This window comes from Kogia breviceps, chromosome 10 (assembly GCF_026419965.1).
Source record: "Kogia breviceps isolate mKogBre1 chromosome 10, mKogBre1 haplotype 1, whole genome shotgun sequence".
NCBI classification, from domain to species: domain Eukaryota; kingdom Metazoa; phylum Chordata; class Mammalia; order Artiodactyla; family Physeteridae; genus Kogia; species Kogia breviceps.
This window is the reverse complement of record NC_081319.1, coordinates 48734058-48757425: the sequence shown is the minus strand read 5'-3', so window position 1 is coordinate 48757425 and position 23368 is coordinate 48734058. Positions and strand designations below refer to the sequence as shown.

The 23368-nt window shown below is 44.2% G+C and overlaps 1 protein-coding gene across 1 annotated transcript in view; it reads left to right on the top strand.

Annotated features, from left to right (window-relative positions):
• The window catches only part of CTDSPL (CTD small phosphatase like), a 121360-nt gene that overhangs the window by 75691 nt on the left and 22301 nt on the right, over positions 1-23368 (top strand). Inside the window, 2 exon segments of the mRNA XM_059077410.2 lie at positions 10566-10720; positions 20289-20321. Of these exon segments, the coding sequence (XP_058933393.1) occupies positions 10566-10720; positions 20289-20321 (188 nt within the window).

The following is a 23368-nucleotide window of genomic DNA, read 5'->3' as shown; positions in this document are numbered from 1 at the left end:
ATCTTTTGGGGGGAAACAGTAGATTCATATATCCTACTGTGTACCAGAATAAACAGGTAAAATGTTTAAAAGATATTTACTTTAAGCTAAAAAAGAACTAGAAGAAAATATAAGTGAAGAGTATATTGTATTAGATTGGGAAGGAATCATTTGAAAAATGGTTAGATTTGACTTCCTAAAAACTAAAACTTCTGCACATATATAACTACTATTCTAAAAAACGTAGAAGGCTGAAAACAAACTGATGCGATTTCCAATGTACAGAACAGTCCAAGAATTATTTCTCTAATATGTGACAAAGGAAAAATATTGAAAAATAGGCAAAAATATTTAAGCACAGTTTTCAAAAGAAGAAATAGAAATGACCAAAAAGTATATGAGAGGGACTTCCCTGGAGACGCAGTGGTTAAAAATCTGCCTGCCAATGCAGGGGACACGGGTTCGAGCCCTGATCCGGGAAGATCCCACATGCCGTGGAGCAACTAAGCCCGTGCACCACAACTACTGAGTCTGCACTGTAAAGCCCATAAGCCACAGCTACTGAGCCCGCATGCCACAACTACTGAAGCCCGTGCGCCTAGAGCCTGTGCTCCGCAACAAGAGAAGCTACCGCAATGAGAAGCCCGTGCACTGCAATGAAGAGTAGCCCCTGCTCACCACAACTAGAGAAAGCCTGCGTGCAACAACAAAGACCCAATGCAGGCAAAAATAAATAAATTAAATAAATAAATTTATTTTTTTTTTTAAGTGTATGAGAGATTGTAGAACTTGGATGGCAATCCAAGAAATGCAAATTAAAGCAACATCAAGTTACCATTTTCACCTTTCAGCTTGGCAAAGGCCATTTAAAGTCTCAGAGTTTGCACAGCCTAAGTGGAACACCCCATGAGGGGGTGCACATACACACTGCCTCTCTAAGTGGCAGATAGTCCATAGATATCAAGAGGCTTGACGTTTTTCAAAGACTTCGGCCTTTGAAAAGCAATTACACTTCTAGGTATTTCTTCTAAGGGATATATCAGATGTGCACATAAAATTATTTATGCTATGCTCACTGCCATATTATTTTTGATGATTTAATTTTTTACTTATAATGCATGATATACAGTATGCAATTATTATTTTAATACATGATACACAATCCAAAGGATACTAAAGAGAATAGAGTGAAAAGTAATTATCCCTCCCTTCTGGTGTGTCCTCCATTCCTCTCCCATGGGGCAACAGTTACTTACAGAGATACTTTTTTGCACATATAAGAATATGCACACGCTTGTGCTTTCTATTTTGTTAATTTATTTGATTTTGTATTTGAAGGTTGATGGTAGTGCACTATATGTTCCAATGTCCTTGCTTTTCTCATTTTATGTATCTCAGAATGTGCTCCATTATCAGTAGGCAATATAAAGCAGAGGTTAAGAACCCAGACTACTTGGATTTGAATAAAGTCTACTACTTACTAGCTGTGTCATCTTGGGCAGGTTTCTTAACTTCTCTGGGCCTTAGTTTCCTCATCTATAAAATGAATATAATAGTAGTTCTAACCTCATAAGATTACTGAAAAGATTAAATGAGCCAATATATGTAAAGTGCATAGAATAGTGCCTGGTGCATCTTAGGTAAGATAAGTGTTGGCTGTTATCAGTGCACATGGAACTGCAGCCTTCTTTTTCACAGCTGTATAATATTCCACACCAGGGATGGATAGATAGATAGATAGATATAATATTTTGTCCCACATTGATGAACAACTAGTTTGTGCTGAGGTCAGCATTGCTGTTGCAAACAAATTGCAGTATTATGACACAATTTGAAGGAAACAACATAAATGTACAAAGTTAGTTTAATTATGACACAGTGCACATCCATACAATGGAATCCAATACAACCAATCAAAATAAGGTTGTAGAAGGATATCTGATGAAATGTGAAAATGTTCACATATTAAGTAGAAACAAACATTTTAAATATTTACTCAGTTTTTTCCTCTATAAACATGATGTAGATTGTAGAAATTGAGAAGCAATAAAAAAAAGTATAAAGAAAAATAATAATTAACCTAGTCCTAGGATCCAGAGATGGCTGTGCTTACTTAACATACTGGTGAATTTCACATAATCTCTCTTTCAGAAAACTTGCATTAATTACTTGATAGGAAGTAGGAGTTGCCACCTTTGCTGAACATGGCAGGGAGCTGTGAGTTGGGTTCCCCAGATGAGGGCTGGCCATGTGTGGGTGGCACAGATTAAAACCCTTTGGAAGAGGGGGGCTCACTGTCGGCAAGAGGGCTTCCCAGGAAAGACATGCTGCTTGGCTGAGTGTGCTCTTAAAGAATTGCAGGAGCTGTTCCTTTTTATCAAATCAGTCATTTTCATTGTTCTGTGTTTCCTTTCACACATTCATTCATTCAATAAACATTTGTTATGTCAGGCCTATTTTGTACTATTGTGTTTCTAGATCTTAAGGACTGAGACATGAACAAGATACGTTACAGGCCAGTACCTCGGGGGCCTACCTTCCTCAGCTTGTCCAGAAGCACACGACAAAGTTACAGACATCGGGCAGCACAGTGTCTGACCCGCCTGACCACAAATGCTTCCCTACATGTCTTCATAATGGTCATTTCTTGTGGCTGCACAGTATTTGCTCCAGTCGCTGTGCACTGATTTAACTAAGCACCCTGCTCTGTTGGACGGTCAGATTACCGGCATAAATACCTCGTGGTCTTTGACACATCACTCACCTACTTGTCATCTGGATTGTTCCAGTTTACAGAATTACCAGCAATGTGTGAGTAAATGGGCCCAGGCCGTCAAAGCCTTACCACCATGGGCTATATGTTTTTATTTTTATCATTTCTGCTTATTTCTTAGGTCCAAAACTGGACCTCGTTGTTTAAACATTCATTTATTTGATTACTGTTAAATTTTAACCTTTGCTTCCTCTAAATAAGTGCGTCATCTGTTTAAATCCTTTGTTCCGTTACTTATTTTGGCTCAGTGTGAAAAACAGATTCTATATAGTGATGGTTAAGAGCTCAGATTCTAGACCCACACAGACCTGGTTTATCTCCAGCCCTGCTACTTCGGAGCTGTGTGACGTGGGGCACAGGGGTTTGGGGAAGTGCTGAGGCCAGGAAAGGCATTCCCCGCCGAGGAGCTTTCCTGGGAAGCTGAGTCACAGAATTTGGTGGCCTGGGTACATTTGGGGGATGGCACAATATCCACTGTGTCTGGCTTCATCTAATAGGGTTGCCAGGACTATCACTGGTTCATTTTGGAGTTTTCAAAAGTGTGGTATTTGGAGTGAAGGCAGGTGGCATAAGGCTTCATATTCAGAGTTTCTCCCTGGAAACAAAACCCAAACCCCTCAAGTGCTGGAGAGAGGCAGGGAAGGGTGGTAGGAAGGCCGGGAGCCCTGCAGCCAGGCTGCTCTGGCTTTGAACCCCAGCACCCTCACTGCACAGTTATATGTACTCCTGGTCTTGTCTTCTCATCGGAAAATGGGATGATCATATCGGCACTGCACATCGTGAAGGCCACAAGTGATTTATGTCAGGGGCCTCACACAAACAAGGCACTCAACTAACGTGGGCTGTTACGAACCAACTGTGAATGGGGAAGCGCATCCTTCCATCTCAGAGGATGAGATTAGGATTTCTCCTGCCCAGTTTTTAGCCATCAACCCTTGTGGGCCCTCCCCTTGATTTCTCACTGCTGGAGGAACCACTGCCAGTTACAGGCTGCAGTGGGGAAAAGAGCTACCAAAGGTACATTTCTTTCACAGAGTGGTGGGTGGAATTCCCTGAGCAAATCGATCACTTGGGAATAAAGTAGGGACTGATGGTACATCTTGAAAAGTGACTAAGTCCTTTTCCTAGGAGAAAAGGATGTTTGGATTCTCAGCAGCTACATCTGCTTTTGAACTCTGTGCGGTCTGTGCCCTGGCCTCTCCCCACCCCCAACCCCCCCCCCTTTTATTCAAACAGGGGAAAGTTGTGTTTGTTGACAACTGTTTCAGGGTGGGAAAGGAATGTAATGTATGCATAGACTGCCCAGAATTTCCTGTTAGACACCCATTCCAAACCTCGGCCCTGGGATGCATTCCAGAGATTGCAGCCCAGTTCTGGAAGAGAAGAAATGGTGCATTCATTTAAAAGCTGACCCTCAGAGGAACTCCCCCTCCTCCCTTAAAAAAAAAGGTGTTTAGCGTTTTCTGTGGTAAAGTGGTTGTGAATGCAGCTGTACGGTCTCTTCAGGGTTGTAATGCGCTCTGACATCCCCATGTATGGAGAAATAGCCTTACTTTGGGAAACTTTGGTGTCCAACTTTGCAGCTGTAACAGCATTGGTGTCCACATATTTTTAATGTTCTGCTGTAAATACTTGGATGACACAGATCTGCTACGCAATACCTTTCTCACTTCTGCTCATGGCATGAAAGAAGCTGGTTCTGATGGCAGGTTTTGGTGCTACGACACATTAGCAGTAGACTTCATGTGTTAAGTCAGTTTTCTCCTAGAAATTCTGTTACTCGGGGTCTTTGGTAGTCTGGACCCTGAGTCGGCATGTAGGCTGGCTTGGCATTGTGGAAATGAAAGGTAAACCTTGTTCTCTATAGCTGCCAAGATGCAGTTTCTTCACTTGAATGATTGGGGGTGGAGTCATAGTTGATAGCAAACATTTCCAACTGTTTCAGCTACTTTCATCTTGACCCTGGAGCACCCCTTGGATCTATAGAGATGGGGGAAGGGGTCGCTGGGAGTTCGAGCTCAGATCAGAGATAAGGACGGATGGGTGGGTGGGGTGCTCACAGAGGAGTGTGTGCAAAGCCCTGAATTGGTGTAGACCCCAGAGGTTGTGATCCTGCAGCCAGGGATTCAGGACGGTTCCTAAGCCTCTCCACATCTGGAATCGAAACCAGGTCAGAATTGTCAAAGGGCAGTGGTTATGTGACGTGGGCAGCTATCACACTAACTAGGAAACACTGGCTTTGGGGTCAACATTTCCATTTCTGGATACAGAAGGGAACCAGTCAGGTCAGGAAGTAAGTATAAGAGGATGATCAGAAATGCCCCTCTCGGCCTGTCATACCAACTCATTGTGGGTTCCGTTGTGCCTTCCGTCTGTTGGAATAAACACAGTCCTCTTGTCCCAGTGAAGGGCCACACCCCACCGTCAGCCTTGGTGGATTTTTTCTAAGACTTTACATGTTTTTAACTACAACACTTTATTGCTAACCATATTTCATGTAAGATTTCCTCAAAAAGGCCTGAATCCTAGGGTTTAAGTTTCACATGTAGAGCTGCTGCTTACTTGTTTGTTTACTTTCTAACATTATTATTATTATACAAAGAAACCTTCACTAGATAGGAGGTAGAGTTTGAAAGAGCTACTTCAAGTTCTAAGTTTAGAATTCACATAACCAGAACCAAAATGAGTCTGCCTACATGTTTTCTCCTAAAGCCAGGCTGTTTTTGTGAGGACTGTTGTCTGGATACAGTCACTAACTTCTGTTCACAGCGAGACACTGCACTGGGCCTAAACCAGTCATCAGTTTTTGTTGCTATATGTTAAGCTGCTGATAGATTTTCTCTCTTACACAAACATACATGGTTTTGCTGCATCCACACAACAACCCTGTGGGGGAAGTTGTTATGATTCCCATGTTACCTGTGTGGCTTAGGTAGATGAATTCACACTGGCAAACAGAAGGCAGGGTAATTCTATGTAAATGGAATTCTAAAGCCCATTTTCTTTCCATGTAACTTGTATTTAAAGTCAGTTTTCAGGGCTTCCCTGGTGGCACAGTGGTTAAGAATCCACCTGCCAATGCAGGGGACACGGGTTCGAGCCCTGGTCCGGGAAGATCCCACATGCCGCGGAGCAGCTAAGCCCATGCACCACAACTACTGAGCCTGCACTCTAGAGCCCACGAGCCACAACTACCGAGCCCGCGTGCCACAACTGCTGAAGCCCATGTGCCTAGAGCCCCTGCTCCGCAACAAGAGAAGCCACTGCAATGAGAAGCCTGCGCACCGCAACGAAGAGTAGCCCCCGCTCGCCTCAACTAGAGAAAAGCCCGTGTGCAGCAACAAAGACCCAGTGCAGCCAAAAATAAAATAAATAAAATAAATACATTTTAAAAATAAATAAAGTCAGTTTTCAAATAAGAAATTCCATTCTAGGCATGTTACATAAAAGAGGCCACATCTGTGATTTTTAAACATCCTGGAAACCTGTGATGTATATAGATAGCCTACATTAGTCATAATCTAAAATTTAAACTCAGTAGTTCCAGTTACAGAAGTCAGACCATGACGTGTGTGGTACAGATCTGATCACGTCATTCCCCAGGTCCATAGAATCAAATCCAGACTCATCACCATAGTTTACATGATGCTGCTGTCATCATCCCCATCTCATAACACCTCGCCTCTTTGATTTCTCGAATATTTCATGTTCCCTCTCACTACAGGGCCTTTACACGTTGCTGTTTCCCTACTTCCCTGCCCCCTCCAACAATTTTATAAAACTGTCAGCCCATTTGTCAGACTACTTTCTTCTAAGAAGTCAATCCTACCCACCCCCTGCCACATTTGGACTTTGTGCCCTTCTCTGGGCCCCAGCAGCGCCCTGTGCTACCCCATCAGAACAAGACTCGTACTGTATTAGAATTGCTTATTCTTGTGTCTCTCCTCCTAGGCATGCATGTTGTGAGGTAGGGACGGTGTCTGTGTGATTTATCAGTGTCTCTGCACTGCCTCGCCTAGGAGCTCACATTTTCAGGGATAATCCTTCCACTGCAGATAGCATAAACCCAATTCTTATTGGCTTCAAAGAAAAAGAGATTCACATAACTGAATATGCCAGAAAGATCTGGTTTACTGAAATCAAGTCAGAGATCTGCCCCTCTGCACATCTCAGTTTTGGCTCATGTGATCAGTCAGGTAGGTAGGTGCTTCTCGCTTGGTGGCCAGGATGGCCGCTGGTGGCTCCAGGCTTACATCCTGCCAGCTTAGCAAACCAGCAAAAAGAGAACATTTCCTCCAATAGCCGTAACATGAATCTGGGGGCGACTTTCCTTGGCCCAGCTTGGGGCATCCGCCCATCCCTAAGCCAATCACGTGGCTCTTATTGGCCAGGCTTTGGTAATGTACTGAGAGTTGGTGAGGTGAGAGTGGTGGAACTTTTACCAGAGGAAGGGTAATGGATCTTGGCAGGCAAAAATGTCACACGTCTACTACAGTCCCCATCGGCAGCTGGTGCTTTGAAGGTACTGGTCCTTGCTACTGGGCCAGCAGTCTGCCAAGAGAGACCAGGGAGGTATTGGGGAGGCTTCCTGTCTCACCTTTAGGACTGAAGACTCAAGGAAGGCAACCATCTCTGCACTCATGTTAGCCGCCCCATTCATAGGACCTCTCTAAGCCCCTCATCTACTGTGCTGGAGGATGGGAGGTCCCCAGCCGTTGAAGGAGAACGGCGGGTGGCGGGGGGTGGTGTATGAGTGGGAAGCAGGGGGTTCATCTGCTGGCTGCAGTGACACCACGTACAGGGACAAAGAGAGAGGCGTTAGCTCCCAGGGTGTATCGAGGAAAACCGGGCCACGTGCCTGTTTGTCCTCAATGTCACACACTCCCCACATGGTCAGAGGGCTCCAGGCACATGGGTGAGGCCCATGCCCAACGTCTCCAGCTCTTCACAACCCTTCCCAGGATTTCTGCTCCACGCAGCCCTGCTCAGAAAAATGGGGGAAGTCTTAGGATCACCCCATCTGCCCCTGCCGGGGATCTCCCCATCCTACCCTGTAGGATGCCATTGTCATGGGCCAGCCATCTGTGTGGAGAGAAGGGCAGCTGCTGGGACCAGCCACAGGCATGTCTTCATTAGCAGGACTGAGGAAGAAGAAGAGGAGTTCCTTCTGATGGGCCTGCACTCCCGGAGCCTGGGGGAAATGGCAGCATGCAACGACCCAGTAGGGGAGCCTGCAGGAGAGACATGATGGGTCTGTTGGCCTCCTTGCATGGTCCTCACGCAGTCCTTCTTTCCCGGAGGGTGCTCCCTTTTGAGGCACAGCATGGGGCAAAGAGCCCCTGGATCAGATGCAGACAGGGCAGGGGCAGAGCTCAGCAGAGGAGGGTTGAGCAAGTGGGCAGGAGAGAGTGGATGCTTCCTCCCCTCATCTTAAAAGCAGTGTTCTTTTTCTAAGGGGAAGCAGGTAAACAGTCCCCAACAGCATCCATCTGGACGCTTCACCCCTCCCTCCATTTTCTTTCCTCGTCTCCACCTCTCCAGGTTTTAGAGCAGTTGAGTAGAATCACTTCTGAGATTTTTCTAGTTTTGCTTTCTAAATTACAGTTTAAGTAACCAAAGTCTGTTATAGTAAATTATGCCTCCTAGTTGTCAGACGCCAGTTGTCCATTAAAACACAGATGTTGATTTCGTGTATCAACTGAAACCCTTTTACCAGAAGTTTATGAGTAAATCAAGGGCCTTCTGGATTGTAGCTGGTGGAGAGGCAGCAGCTGGGGTGGAAGGCAGCAGGGTCATGAGACCCATACAGCCCACCTTGACCTTTCAGGAACAGTGAGTGCCATGGGCAGGGTGGGCTTATGCTGGTTGGTCCTGAGGGAATCCAGCCATTTCCCCAGATAGCCTGCTTTTGAGAGCACCAGCCCAACCCAAGGGTGATTAGAAGATTCGAAAGCCCCCAGCTGCCTGGAGGTTCCTACAGGCCCTAATAGTGACCTTATTTAGCAGGAAGGTGCCTGGACCCTCCCACAGCCGTGAGCTGCTTCACCTCTTCCGACACAGACGGGGGAATTGAGTGAGCTGCCATTGTCAGGGGTGATGGCCTCCCAAGTGACCTGAGCAAATAGTGACCCTGCAGCCCTCTTTGTGGCTGCCACGTGGCAAGTAATCATATGGTGGAATTATAAGTAGCTCCCTGGCTCCATGGTCAGGATTTTTTTTAGCACGTAAGTTAGCTTGTTAATTTGTTAGTTAGTTATGGGGAAGATTTATGTGACCCAAGGATGAAAATAGAATCCGGGAAAGTGCATTTTGCAGAGCTGTTTACTGCCCGGCCTGGGTGTTGACGGCTCAGTGTCACCAAGACATGAACAAACAGCTTGTTTACTTGCAGAGAAATGTGCTCTCAGCTGGGGAAGAGACAGTTTTTTCTTCCTCTGACTAAATTATCTGAGTGAGGCGTAAAAAACTAAAATACCCAAAGTAACAACAAAACAGCTTAACCAACCATTTATATTAAATATGAGTTCATGGCAGTGCTTTTCTCTCTGTTTGGCATGTTTCCTCCTTCTTAACCTGACCTGAGTTGTTTCAGAATTGTCTTCAGCGTGGTGCATGGGGAAAGCCTGCGTTCTGGAAACTGACCCACTTGGGTTTGAATCTTTGCACGTGCAATTACTAGCTGTATATTCTCAGCAGTTAGATGGAAGCAATCACACCTATCTCCTTGGGTAGCTGTGAGGATGACATGAGATGAGGATTGTAAAGTACTAGAACCCGGAGGGCTGGCCCCAGGAAACAGTGGTCACTATCGCTGCCACCACTGCTGTGTGGGAGGCCTCGACTCCAACAATTATCATGCAAAGTTAATAATTTCCTACAGTGGTGATCTTCCCATCAAGTCCAAGCATGGTCCTTGTGCCCGTAGCCTGTACCCAGACGTGGTATGTGGTGGGACTGCTGCTGACCCACCCAGACGTGGTATGTGGTGGGACCGCATTCCCAGGCTAAATGCTCCTGCACCTCCAAGTTGTCAGCCTCCTCCCCTGAGGTGTGTTTCTCATCTGTACTAACTTTCGTCTTTTATTTCTGACCTGTGGCGACTTGTCTCGAGCCCTGGATAGCAGAAAGGATCCATCCCTCCCTCCGGAGCCTCAATCCAGGAAAGGCCAGGGAATGAGGCGGTGGCACAGTATTGCCCTGGGTCTCGTGAAGATAGGCTTTGCCCTGGCCAGCCCTGATGTTCTGTCCCACCTCTCCTGCTGTTTCTGTTTTAAGTGTGATGGAAGCCTCCACCCCTGAGCTCTGTGGGTCCAGGCTCCCATCAACTTCTTGACTAATGGCAGAGTTTAAGAAGAGGGCTGCTTTGTGCCTTCACACATCTTATTTCTTAACTCATGAAGTTAGTTGTTTCCATGGTGAGCAGGGAGTGTCCAAGAACTCAGTTTCAACGTGACTCTTCCTTGGTAACCCTTCACAGAGAAATGCTTCTCAGCGAGGGACAAGTCTGATTTGTGCCTGCAAGGATCTATGTTTTGAAGTAGCACTTGTGCAGGGTTGGAAGACTTTATCTGCTGGTCTCAGGAAAAGGCAGATGGCCCTGGGGATGGGTCAGCTAATGAGCAAGCAGCCCCCACTGGGCCGAGATCAGGGGAATTCTGTCCAGCCAGCAGGACTGGACTCCATCGATTGTCTGGCTCCCCTCGTCTTCTGGTCCCGAGTTGGTCTCCACATGTCAGGGCTCTGGGGCGGCTGCACGTTTGAGTTTTCCCGTAGTATTACAGTTGGCCGTGCTGTGCTTTGTTTCTCTTTCCAGCATCCCAGTGCAACGTCAGCCTGAAGAAGCAGAGGAGCCGCAGCATCCTCAGCTCCGTCTTCTGCTGCTTCCGTGATTACAATGTGGAGGCTCCTCCAGGCAGCAGCCCCGGTGTTCTTCCGCCGCTGGTGGAGGAGAACGGCGGGCTTCAGAAGGTCAGTGCTGACGCAGAACTTCCTCCGCCGCGCATCTGTCCCGCCCTTGACGCGCATCCTTAGTCAGAATCTGTGACGGTATGTGCGCAGCCGTTTACTTAAAGATTCGAAATTACCAAAGAAGTCATCTTTTTTGTTACAGGATATGTCACTCATTCCCATTTAGCAACTGAAGAACATATTTGATGCGAGTTATAAGAGTCACTTCACATTTTTGTAACATTCTGTCGTGGGAAGTTGTATGAAGTTGAGTTAAAGAGCCAGGAGCAGACAAAGAAATGGAAAGACCAGAGGAGACACAGGGACTTGGAAAAAAATAATAAATATAAGTGAATTTAACTACCTTGTTTAATAATAAACGTATTTGTTACATATTCTTTCATATGTGTCAAATTAAAAAGTTTAAGTCAGATCATCACAATAGGTTAGAAAAGAACAAATTCTACCCACATGCTGTCTAACAGACATCATATGCAAAACAAAATGACTCAGAACAGTTAAAAGTAGTAGAATGAGCAAAAAGACGTCACACAAGTATAAACAAAAAGAAAGCAGGGATTATAATAGTAATCTCAGTCGAAAGAGAATTTCAGGTAAAAATCACTGAAAGAGACAAAGGAGATTATTCATTATCAAGGACACAAGAGTCATAAAACTTTAGATCCCAAATAATGTGAGCAAAAGATGTGAACTGACATTTCATAAAATAAGAAACACAATTGGTCTGTAGACATGAAAAAATGTTCAATATTGTTAGTAATCAAAGAAGTGTAAACTAAAACAATGAGATATCCTTTTCCATCTATCAAATTATCAAAAGATATTTTTAAAAATAATATTTGGGTTTGGCATGGGGGTAGTGAGAGAGAGAGTAGAGGATGTAAATTGGTTATTGGTAGGAGTGTGAATTGGTTACACCTTTCCGGAGAGAAATTTGGCAGTGTGATCTCAAAACCTTAAAAATATACCTATCTGTCCACCCAAGCAGTTCCTCCTTATTGACATGAGTATGGATGTGCAAAGATTGAACCATAAGATACTATCCAGCATAGATTATAATGTTGCAGAATTATAAGCAAGCTGATGATCAACAATAAACAATAAAAGACCTATACAGTAACCGTACCATCAAATAGTATGCAGCTATTAAAAATGATGTCTCATGAATATTACTGATATAGGAGAATGTTCACAATATATCACTTAGGGGAAAAAAGGTTAAAATATAGTAGGCAAGTATATTTATTAGTATGTATATGGTCATAAGCACACACACACACACACACACACACACACACACACACACACACACACACACAGAGGCATTTACAAGACCAGAATGACGTATGCCAAAATATGAAGAGATTATTTCAGACTGGTGGAATCTGTGTAAGATTTTCTCTTCTCCTCTGTGCCTTATTCCTTTTTCTTTTTGCTTTCCCCAGTTTTCACAGAAAAGCTTAATTAGAAAATAGATTAGATTAGAAAATAGATTATTTTAAAAGTGTATACGAATGTAAGGAAGAGGATTCTGGGAAGACTACAGCTTGAGCATGTGGCTCTGACCATTTAAATTCCCTCTCTGGATAAACCCAGGTGAGCCTGCTGGTGGAGCCTGGGAAGTACGTCAAGGCCTCCACTTTTCCTAACATCTCCAGGTGAAAGAGAGGGCACAGAGTTCATTCTCTCTGATACTCAGTAAGAAGCAGGGAACCACATCAGAGGAAAAAATGCTTGCCTCTCTTGCAGTCCTGGGATGAAGACTTGAAATGTGAAGTCCTGTGAGGTCAACAAGCCAGTGGGAGCTGGTGCATCCCTTGGAAAGGGCCTGCATTGCCCGCTTAATGTGTGTGGTCCCTGGAGGGGCTGCACTGATGAGCTGAATTGCTTTCAGTCTAGTGCCCTGGAGGAGCCCAGTAGTACAGGGACTTTCTTCATCTCTTTGTGCTTTGTCATCTTGGGCTCTGCTGGACCATGAAAACAGCTCTGCCTCGCAGTTCTGGGCCTTTCAGTGTTCCCTCATTTACCACTGCCGAGAAGATTCCAAGCTGAAAATCTAGAATGTGAGACTCCCACTGAGGTAAAACTAATGGAAAAGGTAGAAGAAAATGATAGTTCAAGAAATGAATTTTTTTTTTGACCCTGCCTCACGGCATGTGGGATCTTAGTTCCCTGACCAGAGATTGAACCTGCGCCCCCTGCATTGGAAGCAAGGAGTCTTAACCACTGGACCACCAGGGAAGTCCCGAAATGAATTTTGAGTATACAAATAACTTTTAGAACTTAAAAAAAAAAAATCTCTTTATTTCTAAATACAAAAATTCAGTAAATGAACTGAGAAAAAGAGTGGGAATGACCACTGCTGAGAACTGCATTAATGTTCTGGAGGAGCAAGTGGAAAAAATATCTTACAATTCAGACCAGAAACACAGAGTCAGTAATTGTGAGAGGTGGGAAGAAACATCTAGGAGACCTAACATGCAAATAATAGGAATTCCAGAAAGAGAAAAAGTAATAGAAGAAAATTTTCTTGAGCAGGAAAAAAACCTTGAATGTGCAGATTGAGAGGATTTACCAAATCTGCAGCAGGATTAGTGGCGGCAAAAAAAAGGAGCACATGTATGCCTAGATATATGGTATTGAAATTCTGTAATTTAAGTATAAAGAAAATCTTACAAGCTATCGGAACAAGGTATTGTCAAAGAAAAGAGAATTATACTAGCACCAGACTTCTCATCAGCAAAACTGCAAGCCAGAAGACTATGAAAAAATATTTGCTACTGAGAGAAGAGTTACAAACCAAAAATTCTACATGTAACCAAGATATCATTTATATACTAATGCAAAAGAAGTACATTTTCAGACATGGAATGATTCAGAAAGGGGACAAAAAAACAATCTGGGTGAGACTGATATTCAGTTATGATACAATTGTAGAAAATATAGGAATAAATACAATTATTAGGAATAGAACTGTGACGAGTAGCACAATTAGAAAATAGATCCTCAAAATTCACAGAGAGTGAAAGGGGAAATAAACAGAATTGTGAACAAGCCATCAAAATTAAGGAAAAGAGGGACTTCCCTGGCAGTCCAATGGTTAAGACTTCTCACTTCCAATGCAGGGGGCACAGGTTTGATCCCTGGTCAGGGAAGTAGGATCCTGCATGCTGTGTGGTGCAGCCAAAAAGAAACAAAAATTAAGGAAAGGGGAAAATAAATAACGATAAATAGGAACCTAACAAAGAGTAGGCATAAAACCAAGTTTAATGAACTAAATTCTCCTAGCAAAAGACCAGGACTCTATCATATTGGCATGACAAATTCAGCTGGATGCTGTCTCCAAGAATAAACCTATATCAGATAGGAATGATTTTGACAGCAAGTAAAAAAAAAACTGACAAGTAATAACTTAGCCAAATAGGAGATTATTTTTCTCACATATAAAGCTTGATGCTGGCAGTTGCTGGATTTAGTTTAGATGCATGGTGATACCATCAGGGTCCCAAACTCTTTCTGTTCTTCTATCTTTTGATCTTTCTGCTCCACCGTTCTTGGAGTGTTTGCCTTCATCCTCATGCTTGTTGTTTACTATCATCTCAAAGTCACAGGCTTTGGATATCATATCCACATTTAAGAGAATACAAGAGGGAGAAGTAGCACTAGCCATGTCTGTCTGTTTTATGGAAATGCTTTCACAGAAAGTCCCAGGAGACTTCTGCTTATGTCTTATTGGCCAGAACTTTGTCACCTGGCTGCCCTCCAGCAGCAAGAGAGGGCTGAAAGGGGAAGGATTTATACCTGCAGATTCCTGCTCTCAACAAAATCAGACCTCTTTTCACAGAGGAGAAAAGAGGAATCACTACTGAGTAGATTTAGGGTCAGTGTGAGTTCAGTTATGCTGCCGTAACAACTCCAAATCCTCAAAGGCTTAACATAATGAAAGTTAATTTTTCATTCTTGTTACATGTTTATCATGGGTTGGCTGGGCCATCTGTTCTGTGCCAATGTCCAATAGAAATATAGTGTGAGCCACATGTGTAACTTAACGTTTTCTAGCAGCCTCATTTTTTAGAATCGTTTTTTTTTTTGTTTTGGGGGTTTTTTTTTTTGTGGTACGCGGGCCTCTCACCGCCGCAGCCTCTCCCGTTGCAGAACACAGGCTCCGGACAAACAGGCCCACCTAGCAGCCATGGCTCACGGGCCCAGCCGCTCCACGGCATGTGGGATCCTCCCGGACCGGGGCACGAACCCATGTCCCCTGCATCGGCAGGCGGACTCTCAACCACTGCACCATCAGGGAAGCCCCTTTAGAATCGTTTTTAAAACTTGAGATTGATTTTTTAAATTTTATTTTTATTTGTTATTTGTTTGGCCATACCATACGGCTTGTGAGATCCCAGTTCCCCAACCAGGGATCGAACCCAGGCCCTCAGCAGTGGAAGCACAGAGTCCTAACCACTGGACTGCCAGGGAATTCCTGAAATTGATTTTAATAACAGATTTTTATTTAACCCAATATGTCCAAAATGTTATTTCAGCATATAATCAATAGAAGAAATTATCAGTGAGATAAAATTTACATTCTTTTATCTTACTAATTCATCAAAATCTGATGTGTATTTTATACTTACAGCACATCTTAAATTTGGACTAGCCACATTTCATGTGCTCAACAGCTACATGTGACTAATAGCTACTGTTATTCTATTAGATAACTCTATCTTATCCTCATTCATGGACCAGACTAAGGAGGGCCCATCTCTTTGCTTCCATGATTGCCACGTCAGCAGAAGGGGAATGTGGTAAATCACACTGGCTCTTAAAATTTTCACTCAGAGGTAACAAGACTTATTTCAACTTACATTTTATTGGCCAAAACAATTCACATGATTACACCTAACTTCGCGGAGTGTGGAAGTGTAATCCTACCATGTGCCCAGAAAGAAAACTGTAATTATTTGGTAAACAGTGCTAATGACTGTTACAGTATGCAGCTAATAGCTTTTGAGCCAGCATCTAACATACAGTGATACCAAAAAATGGTAGAAAATAAAGAGATGGGCAAAACGTACAAAGCAGATCAAATAAATAGAAAGCAAAAGTGGCGACATTAGTATCAGACAAAACAGAATTCAAGGCCAAACAGTAGCCATAAACCTTTACATACCAATCAACAGTATAGCCAAATACATAGAAGAATATCATTTAAACATGATATAAGCTGTCGTCTAAAAATAAACAGCAAACAACATAGGAAAATCATTGGAAGTTCTGGCTAATGTAATAAGATAAGAAAATGAAACAATTGATATAAATATGGAAAAGATAGAAAACCAGTTTTATTTGTAGATGGCATAATTATTTACAGTGAAATCCCAAAATACTACCAAAAAATGAGAATCACTAAAAGGTTTTGATGTGGTGGCTCTTATTTCTTGAGATGTGTGTTATGTTTCTGAATAGGAAGACTTAAAATTTATACAGAAGAAAAAAAATGTCTAAGAACAGCTGAGAGGGCTTCCCTGGTGGTGCAGTGGTTAAGAATCCACCTACCAATGCAGGGGACACAGGTTCGATCCCTGGTCCGGGAAGATCTCACACGCTGCAGAGCAACTGAGCCCACGTGCCACAACTACTGAGCCTGCGCTCTAGAGCCCACGAGCCACAGCTACTGAGCCCACGCGCCACAACTACTGAAGCCCGCACACCTAGAGCCCATGCTCTGAAACAAGAGAAGTCACCGCAATGTGAAGCCCACACACTGCAATGAAGAGTAACCCCTACTCGCCGCAACTAGAGAAAGCCCATGCCCAGCCATGAAGACCCAACGCAGCCAAAAATAGATAAATAAAATAAATAAATTTTTTTAAAAAGAACAGCTGAGAAATTTTTGGAAAAAATATTAATATAATGAAAGATACCTAGACTTAAGAGATATTAAGCCATACTGTACATTGGTGTAGAAAAACGTAAGTGGAATTTGTATGATGAGATTTCACTGTAAACCCTACCACAGCACCGAATTCTGATATCTCCCCTCAATCTCTCAATTTTCCCAATTTGAAAATCATTGCTGGGCTTCCCTGGTGGCGCAGTGGTTGAGAATCCGCCTGCCGATGCAGGGGATACGGGTTCGTGCCCCGGTCCGGGAAGATCCCACATGCTGCGGAGCGGCTGGGCCCGTGAGCCATGGCCGCTGAGCCTGCACATCCGGAGCCTGTGCCCCGCAACAGGAGAGGCCACAACAGTGAGAGGCCCGCATATCACAAAAAAAAAAAAAAAAAAAAAAAAAGAAAATCATTGCTGAGGAGAAACTCCATTAGTGAAGGGAACATAGTTTGTACCCTAGGCCTGTAAAGGGTTTAAAAAGTGAAGAATCACTGCTGTCATAGTAAAAGTTATTTTTACCTAGTACCTGCCTAGATGAATGACTTGAGAAGATGGTGGTGCAGCCCTGGAAGGTTTCCTGGAGCCCTTAGCCATATCTACCATAGAATAAAGTCCTTTAAAGGGAGCTCCTCTGGCAGAGCTGTGCTTAGCTGGAGCTAGTGTTCACTCATGGAAACGTCCTTTGGTTAACACTTGTCAGAGTGGCTTTTTAAAGAATTAAGTTAACTCTGAGTAGTGCATCGTTTGCATAATCCGCGACCCTTCAGTGTGTGAGACCAGACCTTGTAGAAAGAGCCTGTGTCAAAGTGGGGCGACTCTGCCCTTTGCACTCACCTGGTCAGGACACCTGGAACGTAAAGCCCAGGCTCAGTAGATGTGGAAGCCGATTCCAGGCATGTTTCTACTGCTGCCTCCTGAGCTCTCCCAGCCTCTTGGACATCAGCCTGCCAGAGGAGGAGGGAAGGCTGTGGACAGAATGCAACAGATGGTTCCATCCACCCTGCATATTTACTGTCCTGGAGAAAAGCTTCAGAGCAGTAGCCTGGGGTGGCTACCACTGTGACTGTCACAGTTACAGCCTGGACTGGAGACAAGTTTCCCAAAATAAAAGTGTCTGCAGCCCCTGTTTGGAGGCTAGAAGGAGTCAGCACTAAGAAGGCCCCAATGGCAGAGACCATGGAGGACTTCTAAGTGCAAGGACAGAGTGAAAGCCATTGCTGGAGGCTCACTCATACATACGTATCCCATGTATACACACACGTAAACCTCTAGGGTAATTTTTCAGCCCACATACTTGTCTAGGGTGGCATCTTTGGTTGTGGTCTGTGTTTTGTCGAGCCCTTCCCAAGTAACCGTTTGGTGGTGTTATCTCTCACCTCACTGATGTGCTCACCTGGTCTGAAGGTACACCTGTGTGTTAGGCCTGTTTGCCATCTCCCACTAGCGCATTGGTTCTCAAATGGAGATGACTTTGCTCCCTAGCGAACATTTGGCTGTGTCTGGAGCCATTTTTTAAAACATTTTTATTGGAGTATAATTGCTTTACAATGGTGTGTTAGTTTCTGCTTTATGACAAAGTGAATCAGTTATACATATGCATATATCCCCATATCCCCTCCATCTTGTGTCTCCCTCCCACCCTCCCTATCCCACCCCTCTAGGTGGTCACAAAGCACGGAGCTGATCTTCTTGTGCTATGCGGCTGCTTCCCACTAGCTATCTGTTTTACATTTGGTAGTGTATGTATGTCCATGCCACTCTCTCACTTCTTCCCAGCTTACCCTTCCCCCTCCCCGTGTCCTCAAGTCCATTCTCTAGTAGGTCTGCGTCTTTATTCCCATCTTGCCCCTAGGTTCTTCATGACTTTTTTTTTTTTTAGATTCCATATATATGTGTTAGCATACGGTATTTGTTTTTCTCTTTCTGACTTACTTCACTCTGTATGACAGACTCTAGGTCCATCCACCTCACTACAAATAACTCAATTTCGTTTCTTTTTATGGCTGAGTACTATTCCATTGTATATATGTGCCACATCTTCTTTATGCATTCATCTGTTGATGGACACTTAGGTTGCTTCCATGTCCTGGCTACTGTAAATAGAGCTGCAATGAACATTGTGGTACATGACTCATTTTGAATTATGGTTTTCTCAGGGTATATGCCCAGTAGTGGGATTGCTGGGTCGTATGGTAGTTCTAGCCATTTTATTGATGCTACTGGGGTTTCTACTGGCATCTAGTGGGTGGAGGCCAGGGATGCTGCTGAGGACCCTACAATGCACGAGACTGCCCCCCACAACAAAGACTCATCAGACTCTGAACATCAGTAGTGCGGGGTTGAGAGCCCTGCTCCATAGGGACCCAATGGGGCTTGTGAGCTTCTGGTTAAAATCTCCCCCACCAAGCTCCAGATATTGGGAACAATATTATTTAAGAGCTTCTGAAATGAACGTCTCCACATAAGCTCTTGAAAACTGAGATTTGATTTGATTGCACCGTTGTGTTGGAGAACAGCACAGCTCTGCCATGAATGATGGCAGGGGGCAGTTTAGAATCCTTAAGACAAGCCCCAAGTGTCCTGAGGAAGGAAAGAGCCATCAAGAGTATCTCAGGATGAAACACCAGTTGCTGCCACACCGCACAGGTGATGACTAGGGGCTAGAGATAATCAAGAAGTTGCGAATTGGTTCTTAGAGGCAGAGCAGAGCTCAGAAGGGTACCAGCCACCTCCCACTGTTGACAATCAGGACTGACTCCTTCCTATGAGACCCCTGGCCCCAGTGACCCCCTCAGTAAAGGTGGGTGCACTTTCACGAATCCTTCGATGTGGGAGACCTACCGTGAAACAGTGCATCTCTTTGTCAGGGACCGTGATGCTGCAATTCATTGCCTCCCATCCCACCAGCTGAAAAAGAAGAAGAAACACAGAAACTGGAAATTCTCAATGGAGATAAACTTGTTCTTGTATTAGCTTTTCGTGAGGATGCTAAAATGAAGTGTTTCCATGAACCAGGTTTGCAACGGCTGGCATTCCAGATGAGGAATGGATGAGGCCCTTCCTTGGGGTCTGAATTTTCTGAGCACTCCCTATGAATACAGGTTCTGTTCCCCTTAACGGGAAAGCTGTCCCTTGCCTGTGGCCTTGGAGGGAACTCCTTACACCTTGCCTGTCCCCGCTGCCCACTCCTCCCCTAGAAGAGGACCAGAAGTGGTTCCTCATAATCTGCTGAAACTGTCCTCCTTGCCCTGTATATTGTATTGACTTAAAGCTTTAGTCTTTTAGGGGTAAAACTTACTTAAAAGAAGGAACAAGCCAGTTATTAGAGAGATTCATGGATCAAAGTAAAGTAGGGGTTTTCATTTTTACTTTTCATTTAAGGATTAAATTCCTGGGAGTAAGTAAAGGAGGCACTATTTAAATAAACAAGATCATTTATGAGCTTCGGGAACCTGGCCTCATTTCTCAGGGGAGGGGGTGTCTGGGAGGCAGAGTGGAGCCCAGTGCCCTAACTGTGGAATATCTTTGAGTTCCTCCTGTTTATCAAATCCCACCAAGGTACAGGGAACACGCAATCATATGGCCGCTGTACTCAAGAGTGCTTTGAAGTTTCTTTTGAGAATATGATCTACTTCTCTTTGAACCTGACAGTGATTTTTTTTTTCTTTCTCCTCAGGGTGACCAGAGGCAGATCATTCCCATACCAAGTGTATGTATATTTATCCAATTTTACTTAAGCAGTCATAGAATCTTGTAGCTTTCGACCGACTAATATAAAAGATTTTTTAATGTTCTTGATTATATTGCGTTTTTGTCACGTGGTATTCACAGCTCTGGTCCGTTGGAAAAAAAAAAAAAAAAGTGAAGCTACATTTTAAACCGAGAGCAGGAAGTTCTGTACAAATTTCCTTTCTTAGGAACAGCAAGGCAACCAGCACCTATTAACCAAATGCTCACCTTTCTCTCTGCAAACGGCCTCCACGTCTCTTAGTAAGCTGAGGCAGCGCTCCCCCACTCCATAGACTGCAAGAACATACTTTTGCCCCAGCAAAAGTTCAACCCCAGCAGGGTTCTTTGCAACAGGTTCTGTCCCAGTGGGACTAGGTTCACCAGACCCCCGTGCCAGGGGAGCAGACCATCCCTGATGGTTCAGCAGTGTCGCTAGCTTGGCCGTGGCTCTGATCAGAAAAATCTCCTCAATCGTATTCCCTGAACTTGCAGAATCACTCTACCATCACCACCATCCTGCCCTCCGCCCCCCAAATCCCACAGGCTGGCTGTACTGGAACTCTGTCCCAGCCAAGCACTCCCTTGGGCCACCAACTTCTGTTTTCAGTCCTGGAATTTGGAATACTAGCTGCACCAGTGTCTGCCCCAGCACAGGCCTGGACCGGCCACCCCTCAGACAGCTGCTCTGCCCACCGCTCCTTTTCTTCCTCCTTCTCTGCCAGCCGAGGCGCGTGGCCTGAGGCCAGTCAGCAAGCAGGAAGCAGACCAATGACCGACTCTGAAAAGAAACTTGCAGTTGAGATGTCTGTATCAAACAGGGTCTCTCAAACAGTCCTGTGTCCTTAGAGAAGGATTTAGGTTTTTAAAAGTTGTCCAGAAATTGATTTTTTTTTTTTTTTTTTTGCCACACTGCACGTGGCTTGTGGGATCTTAGTTCCCTGACCAGGGATTGAACCCAGGCCCTCGATAGTGAAAGAGCGGAGTCCTGACCACTGGACCGCCAGGAAATTCCCAGAAATTGATATTTTAATCCATAAAGATTCTCTGATTCAGATTGTCTGATTCAAATCTAATCATCTATCTTTACTTGGACTTTTTCACATATTTTCTGGGAACATCCAAGAGACACAGCAATCTTACATTGAAAGAAATGATGGATTTCATTAGTACAGTTTGACTTCAAATTTGGCAATGCATGTCACCTATAAATTGCCCAAAATATTTTTGTTAATTTTACTTATTTTCACAACTTTAACTCTCCATTGATTAACAAGTCACAAGGGTTTGTGGAGTGATTCTCACTTTGCTAGGGTGCCTGGGCATTGGGCTTTGTTGGGAACTGACTTTGATCAAAAAGATGGATCAGTCAGCATGACTTCTTATCCAGTGTTTGAGTAGGATACCCAACGGGATTGATACCAGAGGCCTCTTTGTAATCTTTATACAAAGTAGTTGCGTATATTTTTCCTGCAAAGGTGTCTACATTCAACAGGTGGCATCTCTCCCCCTACCTCTGAGACTCCAATAGCACTGTTTTTTTTCCTCAAAGTTAATTAACAGCTACCTATAAAGTTAAGTGCTGAATCAAAGCATTTGTCAGAGTAAACGCTCTACTGGGCACCCACAGTAGAGGAAAAATGACCCTTTCTTCACAAATCTCTTTCTAGAGTCCCAGAATAAAATAGCCAAGAGGAAAAAGATGCTTTGTGTAATTTAGCCCAGTGTTAGGTCAGTAAACCGCAGACTGCTTCCTACATGTGAGACACTGGGTCAAGCCTTATGAATCTGAAATATCTTACAAGAAAGCAAAGCCTAGCTAAAGTAACTTGCATCTTTGAATAAGCACTTCCAGAAAAGCAGTTCCTCCAGTGGGTACCTTGTGATCTCCACTGCCTGCCTAGCATGCAGCACTAAACCCAAGTCCATCTGGAGAACAGCTCTGCCCCAGGATTCGAGCCTTGGGGTCCCCTGAAAAATCTGCACCTACCTGTCGAGACTGCAGCTCACATAAACAGTAGCCCTGTCTTTTCTGGACCACGGGGCACCTGGTTAGCGCTAGGAGCCCCTGAGAGCTTGGAGGGCTACCACACAGGACCGGAAATCCAGGCTTGTGCTGAGCCTCCAAGCCAAGTCCCCACATCCGCTGAAAGCGTTTTCCAGGCACAGAAGACGAAAGGTAGCCCTAAGCCTGTGGGTGCCCAGAGGAGATCCGGCTGGAGTTCCCATCTCTTGCTGCTCACCTCATGAACCCTCCATTTTTTATTCTCATGCTGCTGTTTATATGTGCAGCCTCCATCTTTTGATTTTTTTTTTTTTTTGGCTGTACGCGGGCCTCTCACTGTTGTGGCTTCTCCCGTTGAGGAGCACAGGCTCCGGACGCGCAGGCTCAGCGGCCATGGCTCACGGGCCCAGCCGCTCCGCGGCATGTGGGATCTTCCCGGACCGGGGCACAAACCTGTGTGCCCTGCATCAGCAGGCGGACTCCCAACCACTGCGCCACCAGGGAAGCCCTAAGCTCATTTTTTTGTTATTCACTTTTCATTATTCATATTTTTTCATTATTCAAACTCATGGTTTAAAAAAACACTGCAAGATTAAAATAGAAAAAAAAAAAATCTCCCAACTTGATCCCACTCCCTAGAATAGCCTTCTAACATTTGTTGTATATCCTTGCAGAAATTTTCTAAATCAACACAGGCATGTTTAAACAAATGAGAGTGTTGCAAATTGCTTTTTGCTTTTATCAGGGTACCTTGAACATCTTTCCAGACATTAGTACATAGCGAGCTGCCTCATTGTTTTACATGTAAGTTGATGGCATTTATGTTATGTCCACTTTTGTGCTATTACAAATATTCTTGTGCTTGTGTGTTTGTCAATCTGAGTGATAGTATCTGGGTGATCAGTTCCTAGTTGTGGAAATGCTAGGTCAAAGGGTATACTTTATATTTCTGGTAGATTAAAGACAAATTGCCCTCTGAAAACCTAATTTACATTCCCAGCAAGAGCCCATTCCCTTTTCAAAAA